General features: G+C 30.4%; 9 protein-coding genes and 3 pseudogenes across 12 annotated transcripts, besides 4 other annotated features; 8 read left to right on the top strand and 4 right to left on the bottom strand.

Annotated features, from left to right (window-relative positions):
* Positions 1-138: 138 nt before the first annotated feature.
* TVAGG3_0239690 (uncharacterized protein) lies at positions 139-2373 on the bottom strand (the record flags this gene model as incomplete). The annotated part of the gene is made up of 1 exon (XM_001323444.1): positions 139-2373. One exon carries the CDS (start codon positions 2371-2373, stop codon positions 139-141), a length of 2235 nt encoding a protein of 744 aa, XP_001323479.1.
* A 70-nt stretch (positions 2374-2443) lies between these two features.
* TVAGG3_0239680 (pectin lyase-like family) lies at positions 2444-2991 on the bottom strand (the record flags this gene model as incomplete). The annotated part of the gene is made up of 1 exon (XM_001323445.2): positions 2444-2991. A coding segment is annotated over one exon (548 nt), but the record flags the coding sequence as incomplete, so codon positions are not given.
* A 1890-nt stretch (positions 2992-4881) lies between these two features.
* Positions 4882-5118, top strand: TVAGG3_0239670 (N-acetylmuramoyl-l-alanine amidase family; the record flags this gene model as incomplete). Its single annotated transcript, XM_001323446.1, has 1 exon — positions 4882-5118. The coding sequence occupies one exon, from the start codon at positions 4882-4884 to the stop codon at positions 5116-5118; it is 237 nt and encodes a 78-aa protein (XP_001323481.1).
* Positions 5119-5429: 311 nt separating this feature from the next.
* On the top strand, positions 5430-5852 carry TVAGG3_0239660 (uncharacterized protein; the record flags this gene model as incomplete). The annotated part of the gene is made up of 1 exon (XM_051227625.1): positions 5430-5852. The coding sequence occupies one exon, from the start codon at positions 5430-5432 to the stop codon at positions 5850-5852; it is 423 nt and encodes a 140-aa protein (XP_051112611.1).
* A 640-nt stretch (positions 5853-6492) lies between these two features.
* Positions 6493-23486: part of a mobile genetic element that runs on past the window's edge.
* Positions 7093-7908, top strand: TVAGG3_0239650 (uncharacterized protein; the record flags this gene model as incomplete). The annotated part of the gene is made up of 1 exon (XM_001323447.1): positions 7093-7908. The coding sequence occupies one exon, from the start codon at positions 7093-7095 to the stop codon at positions 7906-7908; it is 816 nt and encodes a 271-aa protein (XP_001323482.1).
* Positions 7949-8155, top strand: TVAGG3_0239640 (uncharacterized protein; the record flags this gene model as incomplete). The annotated part of the gene is made up of 1 exon (XM_051227624.1): positions 7949-8155. A coding segment is annotated over one exon (207 nt), but the record flags the coding sequence as incomplete, so codon positions are not given.
* Positions 8499-8526: a terminal%2Cinverted (terminal inverted repeat of Mariner transposon ID:TVAGG3_0239620).
* Positions 8499-9802: a mobile genetic element.
* TVAGG3_0239630 lies at positions 8595-9722 on the top strand (annotated as a pseudogene). The gene has a single exon. A coding segment is annotated over exon 1 (1128 nt).
* Positions 9775-9802: a terminal%2Cinverted (terminal inverted repeat of Mariner transposon ID:TVAGG3_0239620).
* TVAGG3_0239610 (uncharacterized protein) lies at positions 10241-10945 on the top strand (the record flags this gene model as incomplete). Its single annotated transcript, XM_001323448.1, has 1 exon — positions 10241-10945. One exon carries the CDS (start codon positions 10241-10243, stop codon positions 10943-10945), a length of 705 nt encoding a protein of 234 aa, XP_001323483.1.
* Positions 12635-13451, top strand: TVAGG3_0239600 (phage tail repeat-like family; the record flags this gene model as incomplete). The annotated part of the gene is made up of 1 exon (XM_051227623.1): positions 12635-13451. A coding segment is annotated over one exon (817 nt), but the record flags the coding sequence as incomplete, so codon positions are not given.
* TVAGG3_0239590 (uncharacterized protein) lies at positions 15785-16769 on the top strand (the record flags this gene model as incomplete). Its single annotated transcript, XM_051227622.1, has 1 exon — positions 15785-16769. A coding segment is annotated over one exon (985 nt), but the record flags the coding sequence as incomplete, so codon positions are not given.
* TVAGG3_0239580 lies at positions 17791-19201 on the bottom strand (annotated as a pseudogene). Its single transcript has one exon. A coding segment is annotated over exon 1 (1411 nt).
* Positions 20609-21482, bottom strand: TVAGG3_0239570 (annotated as a pseudogene). The gene has a single exon. A coding segment is annotated over exon 1 (874 nt).

Raw genomic sequence — 23486 nt, 5'->3', positions numbered from 1 at the left:
AATATTCAATATATGTAGCTGTAGATTTTTGCACATAAGTTGTAAGTGTATAAATAAATATGGTACTCGATATAGTAGTTGAAGTGTTAGCGTAAGCATATGAATGTCCTTCTGCTAATGTCACAGTAGATGCCTTAATTATTTTAAAACTAATGTTGTTGAACCACTTTCTGTAACAAATTCCGTCATTCCACTAAATGAAGTATTAATAACAGTTGAAATAGTCACTTGACCAACGAGTCCAGTTATTACTTTAGTAATTGTGTTTGTTTCTGTGTATGCGTATTTGCCATCTTCCAAAAATGTCGACTTATAGACAGATATATTCATCCAGATCTTAGTTATAGTTTTAGTTGAGAAGGAAGTTGAGTAATGGAATGTTATTTTCTGTGTTACAGTGTGTAATGATGAATAAGTTAAGGATGGAACAGTAGTTAAGGTGGAAGGTATACTGAAATTTGGTATGGAAAATGTTAAAGATGGTATTTGCGACTCATCGAAAGTAGAGATTGTATATGCGAGAGATTTAATTGTTGTTTTTGAAGCAGTAATAACTTTCGTATTTTCGATAATTTTAACTCCATCATAAGAAAGCTCAGGAACATGTAATATTGTAACAACACTAGTTAATGTTGAAATTATTTGTGTGAATGTGTAAATAACACTGCTATTGTTTCCATTTGGTGGAAGATAGAATGTAGATGTCCATGCGAATACGGGACTGTTAAATGTGAAATTAGTTGGAAGAGCTTCTATTGAGGTGGAGAGATTTGAACTAACAATTGCATAAGTGGTACCAGTTGGATTGATTGAAAAATAAGAAGATTCAGTTTCTTTAAGTGCGTAAACATTTGTACCAGTAATTGTAGTTGTATCAATATAAATAAATGTAATTGTATTAGTGCGATAAATTGTTTGAATCGAAAGATACGTGACAAATGTTTGACCTTCTGAAACGTTTGAAAATGTTTCAGCAAGAGTTGTAAATTGCGTCATTTCATATTTATTATTAATAAATGTGAAATGAGTTGTTATTATTGGATAGTTTACAATTGTTATTGTATTTGTTGAAGCTCTTATATATCCAGAGAAATAACTTGTACCAGATATTGTTGTTTCAGCAATTTGTGGAACTAATGTTAATTTCGTTGCATCTGTTCTGAGTTTTTCGGGATCTTTTGGATCAAATTTCTGTTCTTGCAAAGTTGCTGTTGGAATAGTAATAGGAACAAATGTGCTTGAATTAAAACCAATTTTCAATGATGAAGTAAGTGTGGTACTTGACCCATATGTGAATGTATAATATCCTGCAGAAAAGCTGTTATTATTTGAAAGAATATATGCATAATTTGTCATTGTTAGCTTTAATTTTGTATTATCTTCAAGTGTATAAGTTACTGTGGCTGTACTAATTCTTATGTAAGCCCAAATATTATTACCAGTATAATTTTCGTCAACTTGAATTATTGAATTATTTGTACTAATAAAAGTTGCTGATAATACATCATTCATATTAGTTACAAACGACATATATTTCACTGTTGTATTTGTCGTGTATTGTGCCTGTGCATAAGTAACTGCCCAAGTTTTAGTAAATGATGGATAGTAAAGCGTATAATCTGCTTTGGATTCAAGATTTGTGGCGATTGTTGTGATAGATTTGTCGTAAACAATTTTAACAGTGTTATCTTGATAAGTTCTGATAGCTGTCGAAATAAATGTGAAAACTGTTGTGATTGTGCTTGTAATATTCGTAGTTGTATTGCTGAGTGTGAGAAGAGATGTATCAGTGTTCATATATGTGAAGTAATATCCCTCCTTTGTTGTAAGTGGATTATCTGTTGGGCTGGGTGTTTCAGGAAGTGGCGAAATCGATCTTACAGGTGTTATGAAGGGTGTGGAATGTGGGGTTGAGTGAGCTGTTGAATGAGGTGTTGAAAAAGCTGTAGAATAAACTGTTGAGAAGGGTATTCTGAAGAATGTTGCAGCAACTGAATATGTAGATCTGTTTTTCCAAATATTAACATTTGATGTTGGATACGTTTTCAATGATAATTTTGTTCTCTGAGGAAGGCGTGAAATTGGAGTGGCAAAATATGCAAAATTAGTAGGATTAGGGACGGAACTTGTTTGGCCATTATCATTGTTAGAACTTGTGGTAAATGTAGTATCTTTTGTTGCATGGGTTGCGGTCTCGACTCCTTCAAAACCATTTGTTTTACATTTATCATCGAGGTTTTCTGTATTTTGGTAGTTCAGCTGTTGAAAAATTTGTTTCGTGAAATTATCAGTATTTCCGATAAATACGTATGCTGCTTTCGGATCTTCGACTACGTCTTTGTATGATTGCCAGTAAACTTTATCTTCAAGCATGTAGTCGTTACCTGCATCTTCTCCTTCAGGATATCCAATTGCTTTTGTAAAGCCATTGGACATCCTATTTTTATAAAAACAGTTTTCTTGAGAAATAAATTGACGCGATTTTTCAGTGGATATGAATGAAATACCACCACAACCTCTACCTCTAAATCTAAGGGCAAAATTACCTTCCATTGCTGATAATTTCAAAGTATCTTCTCTAATAAGGCCTTTTCCAGCAATGTTTGCTTGAATAGCACATTTAAAGACGCTTAACTTGGAATTATAACAAGCTATGGCACCACCTTGGTCACCAGCTTGATTGTATCGAAAAATTAGATTTTCGAAATAAATTTCTGAATCACTCTCAATAGCAATAGCACATCCTGTCTGGTATGCAGTATTATTTGTGAATGCGTAATCGAATATAAACAAATTATATTTATTAATATTTTGATCGGGTAAAGTAAATCCTTCACAAAAGATAGCGCCACCGGATCTGAATGCTTTATTCAAATAAAATTTGTAATCTGATTGATCACCTTCAAGATATGAGTTTGAACGAAAGAAGCAAATGGCGCCTCCATCAGCAGCTTGATTTTGTTCAAAATTTGCTTGTTTAATGACACACATTGAATAAGCTAAGTTAATAGCTCCACCACAAGCGCCTGTGTATTCTTTCCCAAATGCAAAACAATTCGTAAAGCTAGCGTTGTCAATGGTAACTGAACTATAAAAGTACTCTTGTCCTAAAGAAGATGAATGCGATACGTTAACAAAGACAATATCTCGATTAAATTTCGTATCACTTTCACTAATTGGATCTTCATTTTGTTCAGATATGAAGCTTGGCTTGTTTTCCAGCTCTTGGGGGTGATTTATATTAAATTGACTGAGAAAAAGAAGAAAACTCAATTTAAAAAAATGACAATAATTTCTTTTGTAATTTAACTAAATGAATATGAAAGATTTATAAACTACAAATTCATGAATTTGTGAATGAGAAAAATTGTATTGTTATGAACGATATTCAATTTAGGTCATTTTATGATATTCACAAGCTACACATGTGACTAGAGCAAAAATATCTTGGATATTAAGTTTGTAAATATCACAATTTGTCTTACGAATTCAGATTTTTCAGAAAAAAATATTTTGAGAGTTGAGGTTAATTGGAAGTTAAAAAAATGACGTATCATTTGTCTGTGATGCCTTGTTCTTTCGGAATTTCAGAAATATAAAAATTTGAGAATCAAATAAATTTTACTAGCGGTTATTGTCTACAATGAATCACAAAGTTTATACCTAGAGGATCATTTATTACAAAATTTCAAATAAAAATTTTTGAAGGATTTTGGAAAAAACATTGAATCTACATTGAATTATAAAAAGATATCAGATCATTTATTTATAATAAAATTTACTCAAATTTTTTTTTAGATTTTGAAAGAACGGTTACCAATCCGAAGCATCTGTTATCGATTGGTTTCCTTATCGATAATAATTGATATCTAGCCTAATAAGGTTTATCTATCATGAAGATCTCCAATGGAAAATGGAATTGAAATTTGATTAAACCTGTATTTTAAATAACCTAATGATTTATATTTACAAATAATAACTTGAGTGGAAAAGACATTAAATTGTGCTGTAACATTTTTTCGGGAAAGTAGTATATGAGTGCGGGGTGTGTGACTTTTTTTGTAAACGTAAGAATTCATACAATATAGAACGATTTTGTATCATTTTTTTTAACATATGAAGTAAAAAATGTATGATTCTGACGGTTTTGATTCTTACGTTTTTGAATAAATCAAGATTTAAAAAATTTTCAAAATTGTAAGACATTTACACTCAACCCATACATAATGAAATAAATTTTTTTAAAAAAATTAACATTAATTTTAAAATAATTTATTTTTCATCTTTTATAAAAGAAGCTATATATAGATGATGTCAGATATTCCGCGATTAATTAAACATTGTTTAAATCCTGAATGGAATCAATGGAGTCATAATCAAAGACCTCATGAATGAAAAATAAACTTTAAAAATTAATGTCTCAGAATCAACATTGAACTTTAAGAAGCTAATGATTATTTGAATTTATGAAATCAATTATTTGATTCATTCTTTCTTCAATCTCTTCTATTCTTTTTGTTAAATCATCTATTTTCATTAATGAGGTGATTCTTGATTGAGGAATAGATTTCAAACTAACCACTCCTTTTATTTTTGAAATTTGAATCCATCAACTTTAAACATTTTATTCAATTTACATGTTGTCAATTCTTCAAATAATTTTTTATTATTAGCATAATAGTCATTAAATTCTTCAACAGATTTAAAAATTTTTATTTCAGTAATTGGTTTAACAACGTTTATTTTTTGTTGAACATTTTCACTTTCATTTATTTCTTCCTCCTCTGTTTCATTTATTTTTAAAATCGGTTTCATTTATCATTAAATAAAAATTAGAATATAAGTGATGAAATATATTTTTTAATTAATATTAAATCAGAAATGGCGGCAGGATTCTTTAAAAAATTATGGGATGGAATTAAGAAAGCTGCGGGTTGGGTTTATAAAAAGGTTATTAAACCTGTTGCAAACTTTTTGGCACCAGTAGCGAAAACGGCAGGAACTATCATAGGTGGAGTATTAGGTACTAAAGCAGGTAATCCGGCGATGGGAGCACAAGCAGGTAACGCAATTGGTGGAATTGCTGAAGGAATACTTAATAAAATAGGAGGTAAATAGTGGAAAAATAAAATAAATATTATTTTTATCTTAGTATCGGTTGTAGTCTTTGATAAACTTTTTCTCCTTTATTTAATATTTCTCTTATTGGGGCAGCTTTTGGTGTTATTGATTCAGCAACGTCACTAATTGCTTCTTATATTCTTAAATATCCAATTTGCTCCTTTCTTCATTGTTTCCCAAACTTTATGCGCTCCTCTTTTTACTTTATCCCACAGTTTCTTAAATATACCTGCAGCCATAGTTGATTATTTCATTAAAATTAAAAATTCATTTTCATCTTTTAATTTTGATTTTTTATTTAATAATAAATGACGACTAACTATTTGGTGCCAAACACTAAACCAATTAATGGAAATGTGTTTCATTCATTTGAAAAGATAAATGAAATATTCGCAAAGAATGACGGTAGAAGATATTATAGAGAACTTGAAAGTTCATGCTATGACTCTGATGCTCCATATTTTGATGATAAACAAACTCATTTAAGAATTACAAATCCGGCTCATGATGTGAATCAATTAGGTGACACATATATTAAACGCAAAGTTAAAGCAACCCTAGTTTCAAATAAAGCTTTCACATGTGATGCCGCTTTTAAATGCATGCGTTTATTCGTTGGTTACAAATCATCAAATCAAAGCTTTAAACAATTAGAAGTAGAAACCGAAAGAGGTGATGCCGGTTATCTTCAGATGGATTGCGCCCGTGAATCTTTCGCATTTGCAACATAAACCAAAATCAGAAAGGAAAGTTAAAAAGTTTGTTCATTCGTTATATAATAATGTTCAAAAATATGATAACTCAGTATGTGGTAAATATATTGACCCTTCAGAAGTTTTCAAGAAAGCAAATGAAGAAGTTGATATCACTTTTGATATGATTATTCCGGTAAACGATTTGTTAGCATTTCAGGCGTTCGATGATTATCCTAAATCATTTGGTGAAATCATTCTTAAATATTATGTTTTCAGGGATACTTTAGTATTTTGTCAGGTTGACCCGTTAAGAGTTGCTGATTTACAAAATTACGTTTATGAAAAGATAACTGATGAAAATTATGAAAAGATTATGAATCATGTTTATAAATATGATCGCAAATTCCAACAAATCGGACTTCCTGCCAAATTAATTACAAGCTTAGCCGCTACATCTGCTGACGCAACAGTTGATGACGTTATTATTTCATGCACAAAGATGGAAGTTTTAGAGGATAAATGCATTACACCAGGATACGGTTTAATTGAAGAATCAGTTAAAGCAATACCACGTTTATTTAGTAAGGAAGATCCATTCATGATTCCAGCTCAACATATTGACGTTCGTTCACTAAATGGAGGTTGCATCACTCCTGAAGGTATTAGCTCAGATTTCTCATACGCTCTTCATAATGTTACAGATGTTGTGTTAACATTTCCAAAGAATGCAATGCAAAGAACAGTTTTAGAAAATCCAATGCTTCGAGGTCTTCAGGTCACTATAGATTCCAGAAACTTCCCCGATCAAGCGATGACCACAGTGGGTGACATATTCTTTACACGTATGCTTCAAGCTTCTGATTTAGATGGAGTGAATGAATGCACAGAAGAATACGAGGACTCATTAACTAGACCACTGAATGATGATAATGGCACGCCATTAGCTAGAACATGGAAAGACCAAACTTCATTCTTATGCACTATTCCAGTTCAACGTGATGGAGCGGGTATATTCTTTGATGGATTAGAAACTTTCAACTCACAAGTTACAGTACAAGTGAAAGCTTATCCAATCATTCAAGGTGAAAATGACACTTACTGTTCAAAAGTGACAAATCCTCCTCAGGTTTGGTTTACTAGGACTACGTATTGGACATGGACACCGGATGAAGGTTTGAAATATCATCCAACAGGTACACCACCACAGTATAGAAGTTCATATGATGAAATATTGATGAATAGAAATGTTTAAAATTATAAATTTATTTTTGATTAAATGAATTTAAATTCTGAAGAATTAACAGATGTATATAATACATACGTAGATGATATGATTAATGAAGCATTGAGTGATAATAGAAATGCTCTATCTAAGGAAAAATTAATGAAAATTCCATATTCTGAATGTTACTTAAATTCAATCACTGCAGCAATTGGTAAACAAAATAAAGGTAAAACATTAACGATATTAAAACAAATTATCATTATTGCTAACACTTCCCCCCATTCACATATGTTAATTTATATCAACCGTTCAGGTTCACCTTCAGATGATACATTTGAATCTTTAAAGCATTTAATCAAAATTCCAATTATTTATTTATCACAAGAAGAAGCAGAAGATTATTTAAAAAACTTTTTAATGTATAAAGAATTATATAATACAATCAAGAAGCAAGGATTAGAGGATAAAATTATTGATAAACAACGGGATGAATTATTTGAAACACTTTCTATTTCAAATTTTGATAGAGAATTTTTGCATTCACTAATTTTTCTAGATGATGCCGTGAAATCAAAACTAATAACAAATGAGAAATCATATTTTAATCAGTTATTAACTCAATGTCGACACATTCAGTGTTCATTCTTTATGGCTGTTCAATATTTCAAAGCATTAAGCACAAACATTAAATCAAACCTGTCCACCCTTTTCATTTTCAGTGGTTTTAGTCGTCAACAGTTGAACGTTATGCTTTATCAAGTGAATTTACCAATGAGCATTAATGAACTTTACACACAATATCAGCAATTAGGTGAACATGGAAAAATAATAGTTGATTTAAATAAAGGAGGTGTTAAATTTGATTAACTTTTTATAATTAATTTTTATTTTTTATTTATAATTAAACATGACAGAAATAGCAAATCTTCTACAGGTTCCATTAAAACAAGGGACAAACAAAAAGGGTGCATATTATAATAGAACTATGAAAGTTCCAGATGGAATGAAAGAATTAGTCCACATTGTTGCCGGTCTTCAAAAGGATGTTAAACAAATGAGAAACGTTTTAACATTACCAGAAGCTCAAGCATATGCCAAACGTCATGGTCCAAATTGGGAAGCACATGAAGCAGACATTACAGGACCAAATGGAAAACCTGATGGTATAAATGAAGTTTTCGTTACTGATGGTCAAGGTAATATTAAAGTCATAAATGGTTATAAATTAACTGTATCTGATTATCCTAAACGTAAAGCATATAATGAATGTTATCCTATGCAATTTGATGAAAATGGAAAAGCTGTTAAACAATACATTGGAGAAGGTGAAAATGGTCCAATGTATTCATACCATCTTATTCCATATTCTTATTTCAATGAAGAATTAAATGCTGTTGAAGAGGGACCGGATGGATTACCACGATATGTTAATCAGTTTGATGGTCAATATGCAAATATAGGGTGTCCAAAGGTGCGTTTAGCACAGCGCTCTATATGAGACTATTAAAGGAGATATATGCTGGTTATAAATATATAATAAAAAATATGAATATATGTATATGATGAGTATGTTGTATTTTGGCGCCATGCCGGGATATAAAATGAATTTTGAGACAAGAGGCGGTTTCGCGGGAAATTTTGGCGGGATTTTTTTCATTTTTTTAATGAATCATAAAGAAAACATCCTCGCTCTTGCAAAAAAATGCAAAGACTGTAAAAAAATCTACGAGACATTGGTAAAATGCTTCGGTATGGATGCTCCTAGCTATTCCACTGTAACGTATCATGTTAGGATGTATCACTTCATGAACAAAAAGGCGCCCATCATAAAAATTGACAAAAAATCGCCGGATCAAAGAAAAATCAAAGCAATTCTTCAAGCGCTAGATGAAGACCCAAGAGCATCACTCAGAAGGATAGAGGAGATGACAAAGATACCACGTACAACAGTCAGTTATTATCTGCACAATTATTTGAACTACAAACTAGCGTATACACGTTGGGTTCCGCACAACCTTAATTCAGTTTAAAAAAAATCTAGAGTCCAATCTTCGAAAGAGCTCCTCTCTATATTGGGTGCGTATCAATCCAAGAAGTTTCGCTTTTTAGTAACAGGAGACAAGTCTTGGTTTCAATATGCAACAGAAGCCAAAATCATGTGGATCCCGAAGGATGAAAATCCGCAAACATTCCCGAAGAAAAAAATTGACACACCAATGATGATGTTGTCGGTTTTTTGGGGCGTGAATGGCATCATCGCAATTGATATTCTTCAAAAACCTAATACGATGAATGCTCAGTATCTAATTGACAATGTTCTTACTCAAATTATCAATTCTGATGAGTTTGAGAAATCCAAACAACAAAAACAAAAGTTTGCAATTCATTTTGATAATTCAAGAGTTCACAAAAGTCATAAGGTAATGAATTACTTGGTGGAAAACAATGTCAAAGTTGTTCCAAACCCAATTTATTCACCTGATATTGCACCCTCTGACTTTTATTTATTCGGCACGCTAAAAAAGAGAGCTGAAGGACGCGAATTCGCGAGTCCAGATGATCTTGAAAATTTTGTAAGAGAGCAATTTGAGCAATTTTCTCATGATGATTTAAAGCGTGTCTTTCAAGCCTGGATCGATCGCTGCGAACGCGTGATTGAATCCAATGGTGATTATATTTAAATAAACTTTATATATATGTAACTTGTTTATTTCTATTCGCAGTATTCAGGTTTGTGCTAAACACACCTTTGGACACCCTATATTAGACCTGAAATTCCAGCTAAGAAATTCTTTAAAGTTGCTTTATTCGATCCAGTGTTCAATGAACAGAAAGAAGCAATGAAAGCAGAATTTAAACCAATTCAAGTGGCAAGAATTTCTTCATCTTCACTTTCAGAAGCGTTCAAGGAATTGATAAAGAAACCACTTTATTCTCAACAAGGTTATAACTTTGATTTAATTAAAGAAAGTGATAGACGTAAATTAGAAAAATCAGATAGTTTTAAGAATGCATGTAATGAAATGATTAAAGATATTGTAAATGATAAAATAAGACTGGAAGAAACTCAAAGCAATATCAATAACATAATTGGTGCAGTTACAAAGAAAGTATAAGCAAACAAGGATGAACCTTGGGATATTACCGTAACAACTAAATAAAACTTTAAATATATTTTTCTTTTTTTATTCGATTATAAATGAGAAGACGTTTCACTAGTCAAAAGAACACTAACGCAAAAGCAGAGATTACGGTTGGTTATAACGTAAATGATGATAAATCACGAATTATTCAAAATGTTAAAGTTAATGTTAGTCCTGAATTAACAAGGTCAGCAACTCAACCAAATTTATTAACTCGTGACTTACCGAAAAAGGAGGAGGAAAATAAAGAAAACCATGAGAATGGAGACCCAATCATTTTATCTGAACCCGGTAAAGAACCTGTTGAAATTCCCACTTATCCAACATACCCCCCACCTCTTTCATCAAACATCGAGAACCCAGGAATCTACGATTCCAGTCGCAATGCGCCATATAAAATAGACATTAATTCTGAATTAATGAAAATTTACCGTGATATAATAACTGATAATTATGATTCAATAATAAATTTAATTGATCAATCCGGTTTAATTATTTTACCTTATGAATCATTAATTCACATTATCGCCATTCTTTGTGATGTTCAAGATTCAGACGTTAAGATTCAATTTTTCATAGATGATGAGGTTTCATGCTGCGGAACAGTTGCAAAAATAAATCCTATAAAGGATATTAGCACAATTAAGATATCAAAGAACGGAACAACAACTGAACTTCATTTAACATATAATGATATTTATAATAAAATAGTTGATGAATATAAAATATCACTTGAAAAATTCTTTGTTAAGGCCATTTAATATTCAAGCATTAACATTATTGAATAATAATCCTTTGAATCATAATCAATAATAATTGACCTTTCACCAGTTTCTATCGTTTGTTTTATTTCTTTTTGTTCCCCACTATCTGGATCGGTCATTGTAATTGTTTTTGTTATAGTATCAGCTTTATCTTTAACTTCAATCTTTTTTCCATCAGGATATTTAAACCAAAATTCCAAAAATTCGATATTGTCAATCTGTTCATATTTTAATCTATCAATTACATTTTTAATACCATCTGAAAATCTTATGAAATGGTCATTATATGGGTTTGATTGAACTAAATTTGAATGAAATGAAATATAACCTGTTGATGAATATGACATCGACTCATATTTTCTGAAAACACTAAAATTTATAACATGAATGAATTTCTTATTCGTTGAATTTATGAATTCTTGAGGTAATCTTATCCTAGTTTTATTTATCACTGGAAAATAACGCTTTACCATATTTTTAATCGTAATAAAAATGTCAATTATCAATATTATTTCGAATAATAACTGTGAATTAAATTTAACAGTTAGCGGAATTTATAATGTTACTCTCGTTTCTGTGAGTGGTAAATTTAATCCCATTCTTTTAGACCCTTCAGATTATATATCATTTATTAAAGATGACCATGAAAAAACGTATGATATGTATATAAATAATGTGATAACGAAATGGGATATTAACATGATTTTAAGTTATTTAAATGAATCATTTATCGTATGGTATGAAGAAAATTTTAAATCAAAACCTGATAAACTTTTTGAACTTGATGAAATAAATAACCTTATTAAATTCCCGCTGAAAATTAAATTTTGTACTCCTCATCTTCGTTCATTGTTGGGGATATTAAATTTTGAAAAAGATGTTGGGGATGTTTTGTATTCTGACACTGGTTCCAATTTCATTTTAATCAAATGTGATAAAGTTAATACCCCAATGAGATTTTCACATCAAACATTAGACCATAACTCTTACCCATCAATACAAAACATTTTATCCATCAACTTAAACATATTTTCTTTATCATATCCGTTTCAATTATCTGGGAATTCATTTATTCTTCATTCAAAAGATTTATCAAATATTAAATTTAGAGTAACTGACCTATTTGATTGTGATTTAGAATTCATGAATGAAATATTATGGCAATTTCAAATAGAAAAAATAGGTGATGAGATACCGGATTAAATATTTATTTTTAAATCATAATAAATGATTAAACAACAGCAACCACAACAACTTAAGGCACAAAGCACCCAGGTCCCTCAGACCATTACATACGCCATATATGCATATAATTCAAAGACGGCAGAACAAACGCAAAGGTTGAAATATGGAGATTTGGAGATAGTATTGAAAAATGAACATTTCGAATTCGTTTGCAAAGGTGGTGCAGTGATATCAAATATAAAAGAAATTTTATTTATGAATTCAAAAATTAAAGGAATAACAGATGATATAACATCAATTCCACCAGAAGAACAGAGATATTACGCATTAAATGCATTTCCTAAAGTTTTGAAGATTGGAAGATTTAATTTAAATGAGGAATTCATAAAAGGTTTCCTAAATGACATAATGGAGAAAGCAGATAAGGAATATGTGGATAGTGAGTTAGGGAAGAAGGCAAATTTGGTTTACGTTGATGAAAAAGATAATGAAATTAAAGAAATGGTTAAATGGTATCATGAATGGACATCAAAGATTTTAAAAACTAAAGCTGATACAGGATGGGTTTCAGGATGTTTAGACCTTAAAGCGGATAAAACATATGTTAATGATGAGTTAGGGAAGAAAGCAGATAAGGAATATGTGGATAGTGAGTTAGGGAAGAAGGCAAATTTGGTTTACGTTGATGAAAAAGATAAAGAAATTAAAGAAAGGGTTGAATGGTATCATGAATGGACATCAAAGATTTTAAAAACTAAAGCTGATACAGGATGGGTTTCAGGATGTTTAGACCTTAAAGCGGATAAAACATATGTTAATGATGAGTTAGGGAAGAAAGCAGATAAGGAATATGTTAACGAAATATACCAAAGTTTGATAGGAACAAAAAATATTGAAACTATTGTTGGCGACTTTTCTGTCAATGAAGAAAATAAATATTTTAGATGGCAGTTTGTACACTCCTTAAAAAATGGTATACGGTGGAAACTCATTCCGAAAAATAACAATGAAATGTATGTAAGTTATAAAAAGAATGATGGCACACAAGTTAAAGTTCCATTAGACAACAACTGCTACTTAAACTTATATGGAGACGAACAAAAGAAATATTTAAGAGTTTATGAAATGGCAGATATGACATTGCCTGACCCAGCTCCAGCACCATATTATTATGACTATGGAGATGATGTCAGAACACCACATGTAGATGAACAAAAGTTAACATTATATTTAGATTATTATAGATATAAAAGATATAATGCAATAGAAAAAACGAGAATAGTATATTATTATACAGATGACAGAAATAAATATTATAGTCAAGATTTTACCTACCCTGAAAACATAAGATTATATTATAAAAAATATTCTGACACAAACCAGAAGAAACCTGAAATAGTTACACTATATTTTAAGTTCAAAAGAGACAATCCTATAATATCTCATATGTTTGATTTAATGAACCCAGTAGGTTCTATTTATACATCTATGGATGCAAGAGGTCCTCAAGTAATGTTTGGTGTTGGTGCATGGGAACAAATAGTTGACAGGTTTTTGTATGTGCAAACTCTTCAAAGGAAACAGGGGGAAGTAAAACGATTTCAGGTGAAAATTTACCTGCACATAGTCACTACATAGATTTAAGCACATCTCAAGCAGGTTGGCATAAGCATAGATATTGGATTGGTCAGGAATGACAAAAGGTAAAGGATATGATGTTAAAGACGACGTTAAGTTTGCCATAAATTGTTACTGGAGTGACACTCAGGGAGAAGGAAACCATACACATTTCGTTTCAGGATATACACAAACAACGGGACAAAGTAAAGAATACATGCCGCCATTTATGACTGTATTCGCATGGTATAGAGTTCAATGAACACACTTAACCCAAAGGGTTTAGGCTTACCGAATGAACTAAATATATTTTATGTCTGTAATTAATTAGGTAATGAAGTAATGGATGAACTACAGAAAAGAAGTTAAAAGCTTGGGGTCGTTTTGTACAAAAATATTGTGAGTAAATGATTTAGGTTATTCAATAATTAATTATTTTTGAAGAACTGAAGGGGTCACCAGGTCACCAGGTCACCAGGTCATTTCACTTCTCTGAAAAAATGAGACAACATGACATTTTGACAACATCACAGGAGGAAGCAGTTATGACTTATTTTTGAAGAACTGAAGGGGTCACCAGGTCACCAGGTCACCAGGTCATTTCACTTCTCTGAAAAAATGAGACAACATGACATTTTGACAACATCACAGGAGGAAGGCAGTTATGACTTATTTTTGAAGAACTGAAGGGGTCACCAGGTCACCAGGTCATTTCACTTCTCTGAAAAAATGAGACAACATGACATTTTGACAACATCACAGAAAATTTGATGCAGTCCAAAAATAAAGTTAGTTTTAAAATTATTTTTATTTTTTTATTCCTATATAAATGACAGCAACAAACAACAACAGCAACTTTATCGTTTCTGATGAAAAAGTTATTGATTCATTAGTTGCGGAATTAGTTGTGCAGAAACTAAAACCCTCAACGAAAGAATTGGTGAAAACATGATTGATTTACATAACTACCTCAAACATGATGGAGGAAGAGGAAGGAAAACTGGTACAGCTTTATTAGTAAATAAAATTTCAAATTTAACGATTATAGATGTTGATATCAATAAATCGTACAATGATGAACTTAAAGAAACAGTTAGAAAAGACATTTTATCAAAACTTTCGGATAAAGATGTTATCGTTAAAACCGCATCAGGAGGTCTTCACATTTATTGCAACACTAATTTCTTCTATGCAGTTTCGAACAGAATGATTAAATGTTATTCCTGCAATGATTATGATATTGACATAATGACTTCTATGGATGATTCAAAACGTTCTTTAGTAGTCATGGCTGATTCAAGAGTTCGCAAGAATGCATCAGAACCAATCACTACATACTCATTCATTCGTGGAAGTTATGATTCAACATTAACCAGAACAGTGAATGATATATTAAATGATTTGAATATTAAGGTAAGAGTTGAACAGAAGAGCGAAGAAATAAAGAGTATAATGAATGAAAACAAAGATGTAAACATTGACGATAAACTAGCTCAGAGCATAGTTGATGGCATCTGTGATTTTGAAGTACATAATGATGGTGGAAACATGAATTTAGAAAAAGAAATAACATTATTCACACTGTTTCAAGCTATTAATTCGTTACCGGATCATTTAATTAATGAAGCATACGATAACGTTTATAATTTCTGCAGTTTAACTGAAAATGCAAAAAGTAATTTTGAAAAAGCACGTAGTAGATATGCACATTTAATGACTTCTCCATTTGTTTTGGTGAAGATTCTAAAACTTTATCAAAAGGAATATTATGATGAATATGTTTTACCTTTATTACGTAAGCCAAAAATAACATTTGATATAAAACTTGATGACTCGTTTTTGATAACAGATATTAGACGCAAGTCTGAAAATCATCAGTATAAAAACAGTTCTGAAGTAATTGAGGATTTATCACGTGTCATCCGTTTTGTAGATTGTGGAAACAAATACTTCATTCAAAAGGACTATAATATTCATGACAAAATGAATCAAATATCATTTGTTCTTCAGTCAAACATGAAAGAGTCACTTAAAATGATTAAATTATTTAAAGAAGAAGGTAAAACAATAACAGCATGGGATGTACTACTAAATCAATTATCCTCATTAACCGTTAAGGGTGTTTGCTTTAAATCTGATTCCCCCGATGTTTTCTCAACGTTTCAGGGTTATAAATACAACATTCTCGAAAAAGTAGATTACTCAAAAATTGAGATGTTTATGAATTTCATTAAAGAAGCCATTTGTGATAATAACGATGAAGTGTATAAATACCTTCTCGGCTGGATTGCATCAATGATTCAACATCCTGGAATCAAGAATGAAACAGCAATTATTTTGAAAGGACTTCAGGGAACAGGTAAAAACAGATTTACAGACATTATTTCTGAACTTCTCGCTGGTTATTCATGTAAAAACATTACTGAAATAAGTGAGCTAACGGGTAATTTCAACTCAGTAGTTGAGAATAAAATGTTTCTTGTACTTAATGAACTCAAGAATGTAGGTGAAGACAGACTCGCAAACTTCAACGCTTTGAAATCAATTATTACGGACAATGAGATTAGAATTAATGAAAAGAATCAACCCAGAAGAACTGCTCAGAATGTTGCAAACTTCATTTTCGTAACTAATAACGTTTACCCTGTCAAAATTGAAGTTGGAGACAGAAGATACGTAGTTTTAAGAGTTAATGGTAAATTCAAGGGTCAATTTGATTACTTCAAGAATTTAATGGATTCATGCACAAAGGAATTTTATGATAACCTTTTAACATATTTTATGCAATATGACCTTTCATCATTTAATGTACGAATCATTCCGATGACTGAAGCCAAACAAGATTTAATCGAGTTATCAACAAATCCTTTAGATGAATGGATAAATACACATTATGATGAATTATGTGCAGGTATGACGTGTAAAAATGCTCTATTCTGCAAACCATCAGACATGAAAGACAAAAACTTTCAAATGAGTATTAAGGATAAATGTGATAGGAAACAGGTAAGAATAGATGGTAAACAAACATGGTGTTATGTTTTGAAAGAAGAAATGAAAGGATTATATAAACAGGTTGAACCAAACGATAATGAGGATTCATTTACTGACGATGAAATACCTGTAAATGAAGCTTTATAAAGTATGATTGGAATTTATTTTTGCCTTCCTCTTTTCGTACCTGTGTTGTCAAAATGTCATGTTGTCTCATTTTTTAAAAGAAGTGAAATGACCTGGTGACCTGGTGACCTGGTGACCCCTTCAGTTCTTCAAAAATAATTAATTATTGAATAACCCATGTTGTTGTCAAAATGTCATGTTGTCTCATTTTTTAAAAGAAGTGAAATGACCTGGTGACCTGGTGACCTGGTGACCCCTTCAGTTCTTCAAAAATAATTAATTATTGAATAACCCATGTTGTTGTCAAAATGTCATGTTGTCTCATTTTTTCAGAGAAGTGAAATGACCTGGTGACCTGGTGACCCCTTCAGTTCTTCAAAAATAATTAATTATTGAATAACCCATGTTGTTGTCAAAATGTCATGTTGTCACAAACTTTAGAACGGCATAATTTAAATTTTTATTTTTATCATAAATGAATACCCCACAAGCTCAAAATTTACCACGAATCATAACAAGGGAGGAAATGATAAAAATGATGCAAGAACATGTTAAAAATAACAAACCACTAAAATTGAGAAAATGTGGTTATGCAGTAATGATGGAAAGAGAGATGTTGTCGAAGAGGAATAAAAATTAAATTTGGATAGAGTTTAAAAATTCATCTTTATTAAATTCATCTCTTCCAACCAATTTATTTATTCTATTAAATTCTTTTATTTTTGCTTCACTCAGTTTAATGATTGAACGGTAAGTTTCTAATTTTTCGATTATTTCTTTATCGTTTTCAACCCCACCGCATTGCGACTTCTTTTTGTAATAGCATATTTTTGATTTAATTCTGTTTAGTTTCTTTTTATATTCATTGTCTGGACTCTTGACTGCTTTGTTGTCACTCATTTCTTACGAAATAAAAAAAATTAAATATTATTTAAATATAATGGAGTAATAAAATAAATCGGAATTTCTATTAATTTATTGTCAACTTCAACTAATGCATTGCCGTTAATATATCTAACAAATTCAGCTATTGTGTCAAATCTTCGTCTTCTTTTTGTCATTGATTTATCAGTTTTTCCATAATCGAGATGAATTAAAACTTTATTTCCTTGTTTAAAATTCATGAGCCCCGAATTAATTTGTTCACGTTTAACATCATTTAACTTTTTCCATTTGCTTTCTAATATATTCCCATTCTTTTGAAATATCATTTTTCATTTCCACCGGTTTCATGTTTATAGTTCTATGCCATGTATTATTGTAATAATATACTAACTGCTGTATGATGGAGTCATGATTTCCATCCCAGTATATCTGACCGTTAACCCCTAACGCATCTCTAAGAGTTCTCATTACCGCATCAACTATTTTATTATGAAACGTATATGGAGAGGATGAAAAGTAAAAATTAATTTGTGGGAAATAATGAGTCATAGCTGCCTGAAATCCTTTATCACCATCACCCCTGTATATTATCTACTCTTTCATGATCTAGTAAGTATTGAATAGCTCTTCTTGTTTCCTGTTCTGTTTTCCCTTTCACCGGAATGCAATATAAATATCTAGTGTTAATGTTAATGGCAAATAAATAAGTAACGTTTCCTTTTGAATATTCCAGATGATCATTTCGTATGAATATGGATATGGAGCAAATGAAGGTCGACTAAATTTTTCCTTTAATGGTTGAATTTTCGGGTCAATTGGTTTATTTAATATCTTGAAATCCTTTTTAAAATCTTTTTGCTTCTTAAATGTTTGAAATGGATATAATAAAGTGAATGATGAAGGATTAACTGAAGGAGGAGGAGGTACTGTCGTTGGAGGTTTTGGTGTTGTCAGTGGTTTAATTTTATTCTGCTTTGATTTTGGATTTCATTCCTTCCTTCATTAATTCTGGATGTATTCTATTCATTTTGTTTTAAAATATGCTGTATATAAAGGTTTGATATACTTTCCCGCTTCGAGTTTATGTTGAAGGATGAATTCCAAAAGTTGATCTTCATTTAAAAGTCGGGCTGAATATGGTTTAACTAATGAATCATAAATTAAAGCTTGTGCATCATTTATGGTCTGAAGGACCTGGGTGTTTTGTTCCTTTTGTTTTTGTTCTTTGGCTTTGGTTTTTGTGGCTCAGGATTATATAATTTATATAATTCATCAATATCTTCTTCTGTTAATACTTTATTTTTGAAATCTTTCAACTGTTTAAGTTGTGATTTAGTTTTTCCCTTTATATATTCATTATTTTTAATTTTGTCTTTAATTTTAGAAATTATTTTATCATGATATTTCAAAATTTCATTTTTATAATATGGATAATAATAATCCTATTCACCCGTTATATTGTTATCATATTTTTGGAGATATGCTTTTAAATCATAATAATTAAGAAAATTTTGATTAAATACTAAATCATCAATTAAATTTTTTAAATGTACGTTATCCATTTATATAATAAATAAAATCAATGTTTTAAGGGTGCCACCTCTTTGATCAAGAATCAAAACCATCATTAACGGTTCCTTTTGTCTCTTCTGTGGTATTTTATTAAATAAATGGCATACAACATCCATTTTCACAACATACACAGCCTTAGGTGTGCTCCTGTTAATGCAGTCTTACCAATTGTTAAGCGAGTCATTGACCCATTTTTAAGTTGTAAATTAATATTCTGACCATCAAATATCAATTTATCATTTATTATATCCAAATAATTTTTAGGTGTTAATTGTTTATTTTGTCGTAAACTAACACCTTTCATTTTTTGTGCAATCTTTTTAAAATCACTTCCATCAATTGAACATTGAATGATGTATAACACTTAGGACATAAAGCAACCATGTTATCACCTTGTTTCTCAATTGCTAAACCCAATAATTTTTTCTCATGTGCTTTTTTCTTCAGCTTTATTCTTTAATTTAGGTTAAATTTCTCATCAAAACAGAAGAAATCAAATGGTGCGAATTTGAAAATGTTTTTATCATAAAATTGTTTATCAGTAACAATTGCTTGAAATGCTTGAGTGTTAGGAAGACTTGGATCGCCAGCGATTGCCCAATAAGATGAATCAGTATCACCTTCAATGAAATGAAAACGATTAACATCCATGCATTTATACATAAAATCATAAATGAAACCAAATACCAGTATTTAGCATTATCTAAAGTGAAGAATGCCTCTTGTAAACATGTATCACATCTATAAAATCTATCTTTAAGCATCAGTTGATATGTATCTTCACCTATTTCTCTTATGTTTTTAAACTTATTTGACATACATGCAACGCGTGCCTTCTGTGCATTCATTATTTTAGTCTTTGCGTAATTTTGTGTATTCATTGCATCGTAACCATATGATCCATTAAGTGAAATCTTGCAAAATAAACTTTTTCCTTTATTTCCTTCTAATTCAGCCTTTTGTCTTTCGTTCATAAATTCATTCACAAATTCATTAAAACAAGTGTTTTTCGTAAATGTTAAAATTGATTGAATATCATCGATGATAAAATGAAATCTGTCTATTAGATACCAAAGATAATAAGAAGAAAATGGTTGATATTGGTTGTGTGTTGATGCTAACTGAGTTAATTTCCTCTGTTTCTGGTCAACTGGTAGATTGTTTGATTTCATGTAATTATACATAAAACTGCCAATTGTTTTTTCATCTGTGATAATATCTAAGTTTTTATTATCGGTAAAAAGTTAATGTAATCATTAATGTATTTTTCATCAATGTGACCCTTTACTTCAGCCACGAATAAAGTATTTTTCTTCTTAATAATTCCCAGTGCTTTTGCTTTCTTTGTTGCTGTATCACAAATGATAAACACCATTCAATCTTCCCGGCATATACATTTTATGGTCAGTATATTGAATGAAATCATGAGGATTAGATGAAAATGATGAAGGATATAATGAATTAAAATCAACACCAACGAAATGAGTCATAATGTTGGTGGTGTCCTCATTTGATACAGTTTTAGTTTCTGGATTATATGAAAGTTTATTAATGTGCGTGATTCCTTTAAGATTAACACGATGTTGAACATTTGATAGACCACCAGTAATTCCATTACGGAGAATGTGATAAGCTTCAACTGAATCTAAAGTCATTGGTAAATTATTTTTTAATGCATAATTCTTAAATTGATTCTTAAACGTTGAACATCTTCATCTTTATTTGCTTTTACGACATTGCAATAACAACACATTAACTGACAATTTTCTTTGGTATGTGGTTTTTCATTATCTATTCTATCCAATGTTGGTTTATTTGCATATGTAAACGCTTTACCACACATTTTGCATTTAGATGAAAGGATTAAATCGTGATAGTATTGATAGTCATCCATTGAAACATTGTTTTTAGTATCCCTTTCTACTTTTTCATCTTGTTTCTTATATGATTCAATTTTATATTTCCAATACTTTTTTGTTAATTCAAAACTTGATTCCACATTTTCTTCTTCTGGATATGTTTCGTTAGGATTGAAGTTCTTATATGCTAACGCGTAACGAATCATTGAAGCATTCGATGATAAAGAAAGATTATGAAGCATGTCAATTTTATAAACAAATGTTTCTTCGATAATTTTATCAATTGGGTCAATCATAATTTCAACGTCTTTATTGCAATAATGAATAAAATATTCTAATCTATTCTCAAAATTTTTAGCATCATTGAGATATATTTGATAATCTGAATCGGATATTGTTTCTTGGGTTAATGCTGAATAAAATGAATCTTGAGTGAATGGTTCCTTTTTATATAATTCATCTTCGTAATTCTCCCATGTGATGAATTGATAAGGGAAAAAGGATTTAACACGTGATTTATTGTTTCCGAAATCTTGAGTGAATTGGTCTAATGTTCCACCCGCTATATAATTTCTGATGTCAATAAATCTTAATTCATATGGACAGTTTGTTTTCTTTACTATGACTTGCTTAAATTGAGAAGAAGAACCCAGCATTGATTTTATCTTCCATTTTGCAGTATTTAAATCACGAAGAATTAAATTTAAATCAAACTTTCCTGAATTAAAACCAATGATATTCACTTTATTAAATTCTTCATCTAAAAGCTCTTTCATTGCTTCCTTTTGTTTCTCATTTAATGTATTCATTAATTCTTCATATTGTTCAATATTTGATTTAGCAACTAATGAACAGGTTGAAAATAAAAATTCAATCCAATCAGAGATGAACGAATCACTTGATGTTAAGCAAAAATTCCTCGTAAATGTTTTATCGTTTAATTTAACCGTTGATGATACCATAAATGGTTTTAAGTAAGCGTTCAAAGTTGCACATTCAGAAAGTTGAAGTTCTTCTTTAGTCTCTAATGTTTCGAAGTCAAAAGTAATATAATATCTTGTTGGTTTATAATATTCCTGCAAATTATGTGCTAATAGCCATTGATATATCTTCTGTTTCGTGATATGTGGTGCATATGGTTGTTGTGTGTTTTGCAATTGAACGTCTTGAATTAATCTTCCATTATTTTCTTTACATTTCTCACAATGCTTTAAAAATCTTCTTTGGTTTTTCCTTTCTGGATCATCACGGATAGAATAAACTTCTTCTTTACAATATGGACAAACTCTATAGCCGGTGAGTGCTTCAACGTCTGTTATTCTGTCAGCGTGAAGTTTTCCACATGGACTCTGTGTTAATAAAATATTTACTGTTTCAAATTCTGGATCTATCATTATTGAATCCACTAATGGAAAGTCTACCTTGTTAATGTCTACGTCTTCTGGTTGAGGGTCACAATAATAAAAATCAATATTAACGTTTAACATTCTTGCTAACCTCTCACTTTCTGATGAAATGTCAAATCCTTCATATGCATCTATGGCTTCATTTAAATAACTTCTACGAGTTTTAGGATTAACACCATCAGGAATGTTATAGAAGCGTTTAAATAACCTTCTACCTTCGGCTCTTATTTGATTATCATTCATTTTAGCTGTTCCATTTTTGTTCATTTATGTAAGAATAAAAATTAAAAAATAAATAAAAATAAAGTTTATTTTTTTAAAGTCCGAGACTCAGAGAGTCCAGGGCTAAAGTCATAAAATGAATTAAGAACACATAAATTTTTATCATCTGCGACGTGACGAATACATTTTAATTTACTCAAGAATGCGTACCCTGATACATTAAATCTAATTCCTGTCTTATTTAATTTCACAACTTTGAAAAGGAATGTATGAATAGCTATAAAAATGATGAGAAGATGTTTTATGGGTTGCTTCCATTTTTTCTGAAATAAATGAATAAATATAATGTTTATAAGTTTTCATATCTTTATGTTCTTAATAACGAATGGTATAGACCTTTCCACTTCGTCTTCCTTCGGTGCTGTTCTTTCATATGAAACATTATTGGTATCTTCAATAATGAAACCACAATCACATAAAATTTTATATGTACCAATTGTTTCTTTTGATATTTTATCTAACAAATCAAAAACTTTATCAACACCTGTACATTTATTTAAATAATAATTTGTGTAAATATCATGGTCTTCTTTCTTAATCGTATTTGTTGCATATGTTACATTTTTCAGTGTTTTTTGAATTTTTCAGAATCAAGAGGAGGTGAAGTAATAT

Source organism: Trichomonas vaginalis, chromosome IV, assembly GCF_026262505.1.
Source record: "Trichomonas vaginalis G3 chromosome IV, whole genome shotgun sequence".
Classification (NCBI taxonomy): domain Eukaryota; phylum Parabasalia; order Trichomonadida; family Trichomonadidae; genus Trichomonas; species Trichomonas vaginalis.
This window is presented reverse-complemented; position numbering and strand designations above follow the sequence as displayed.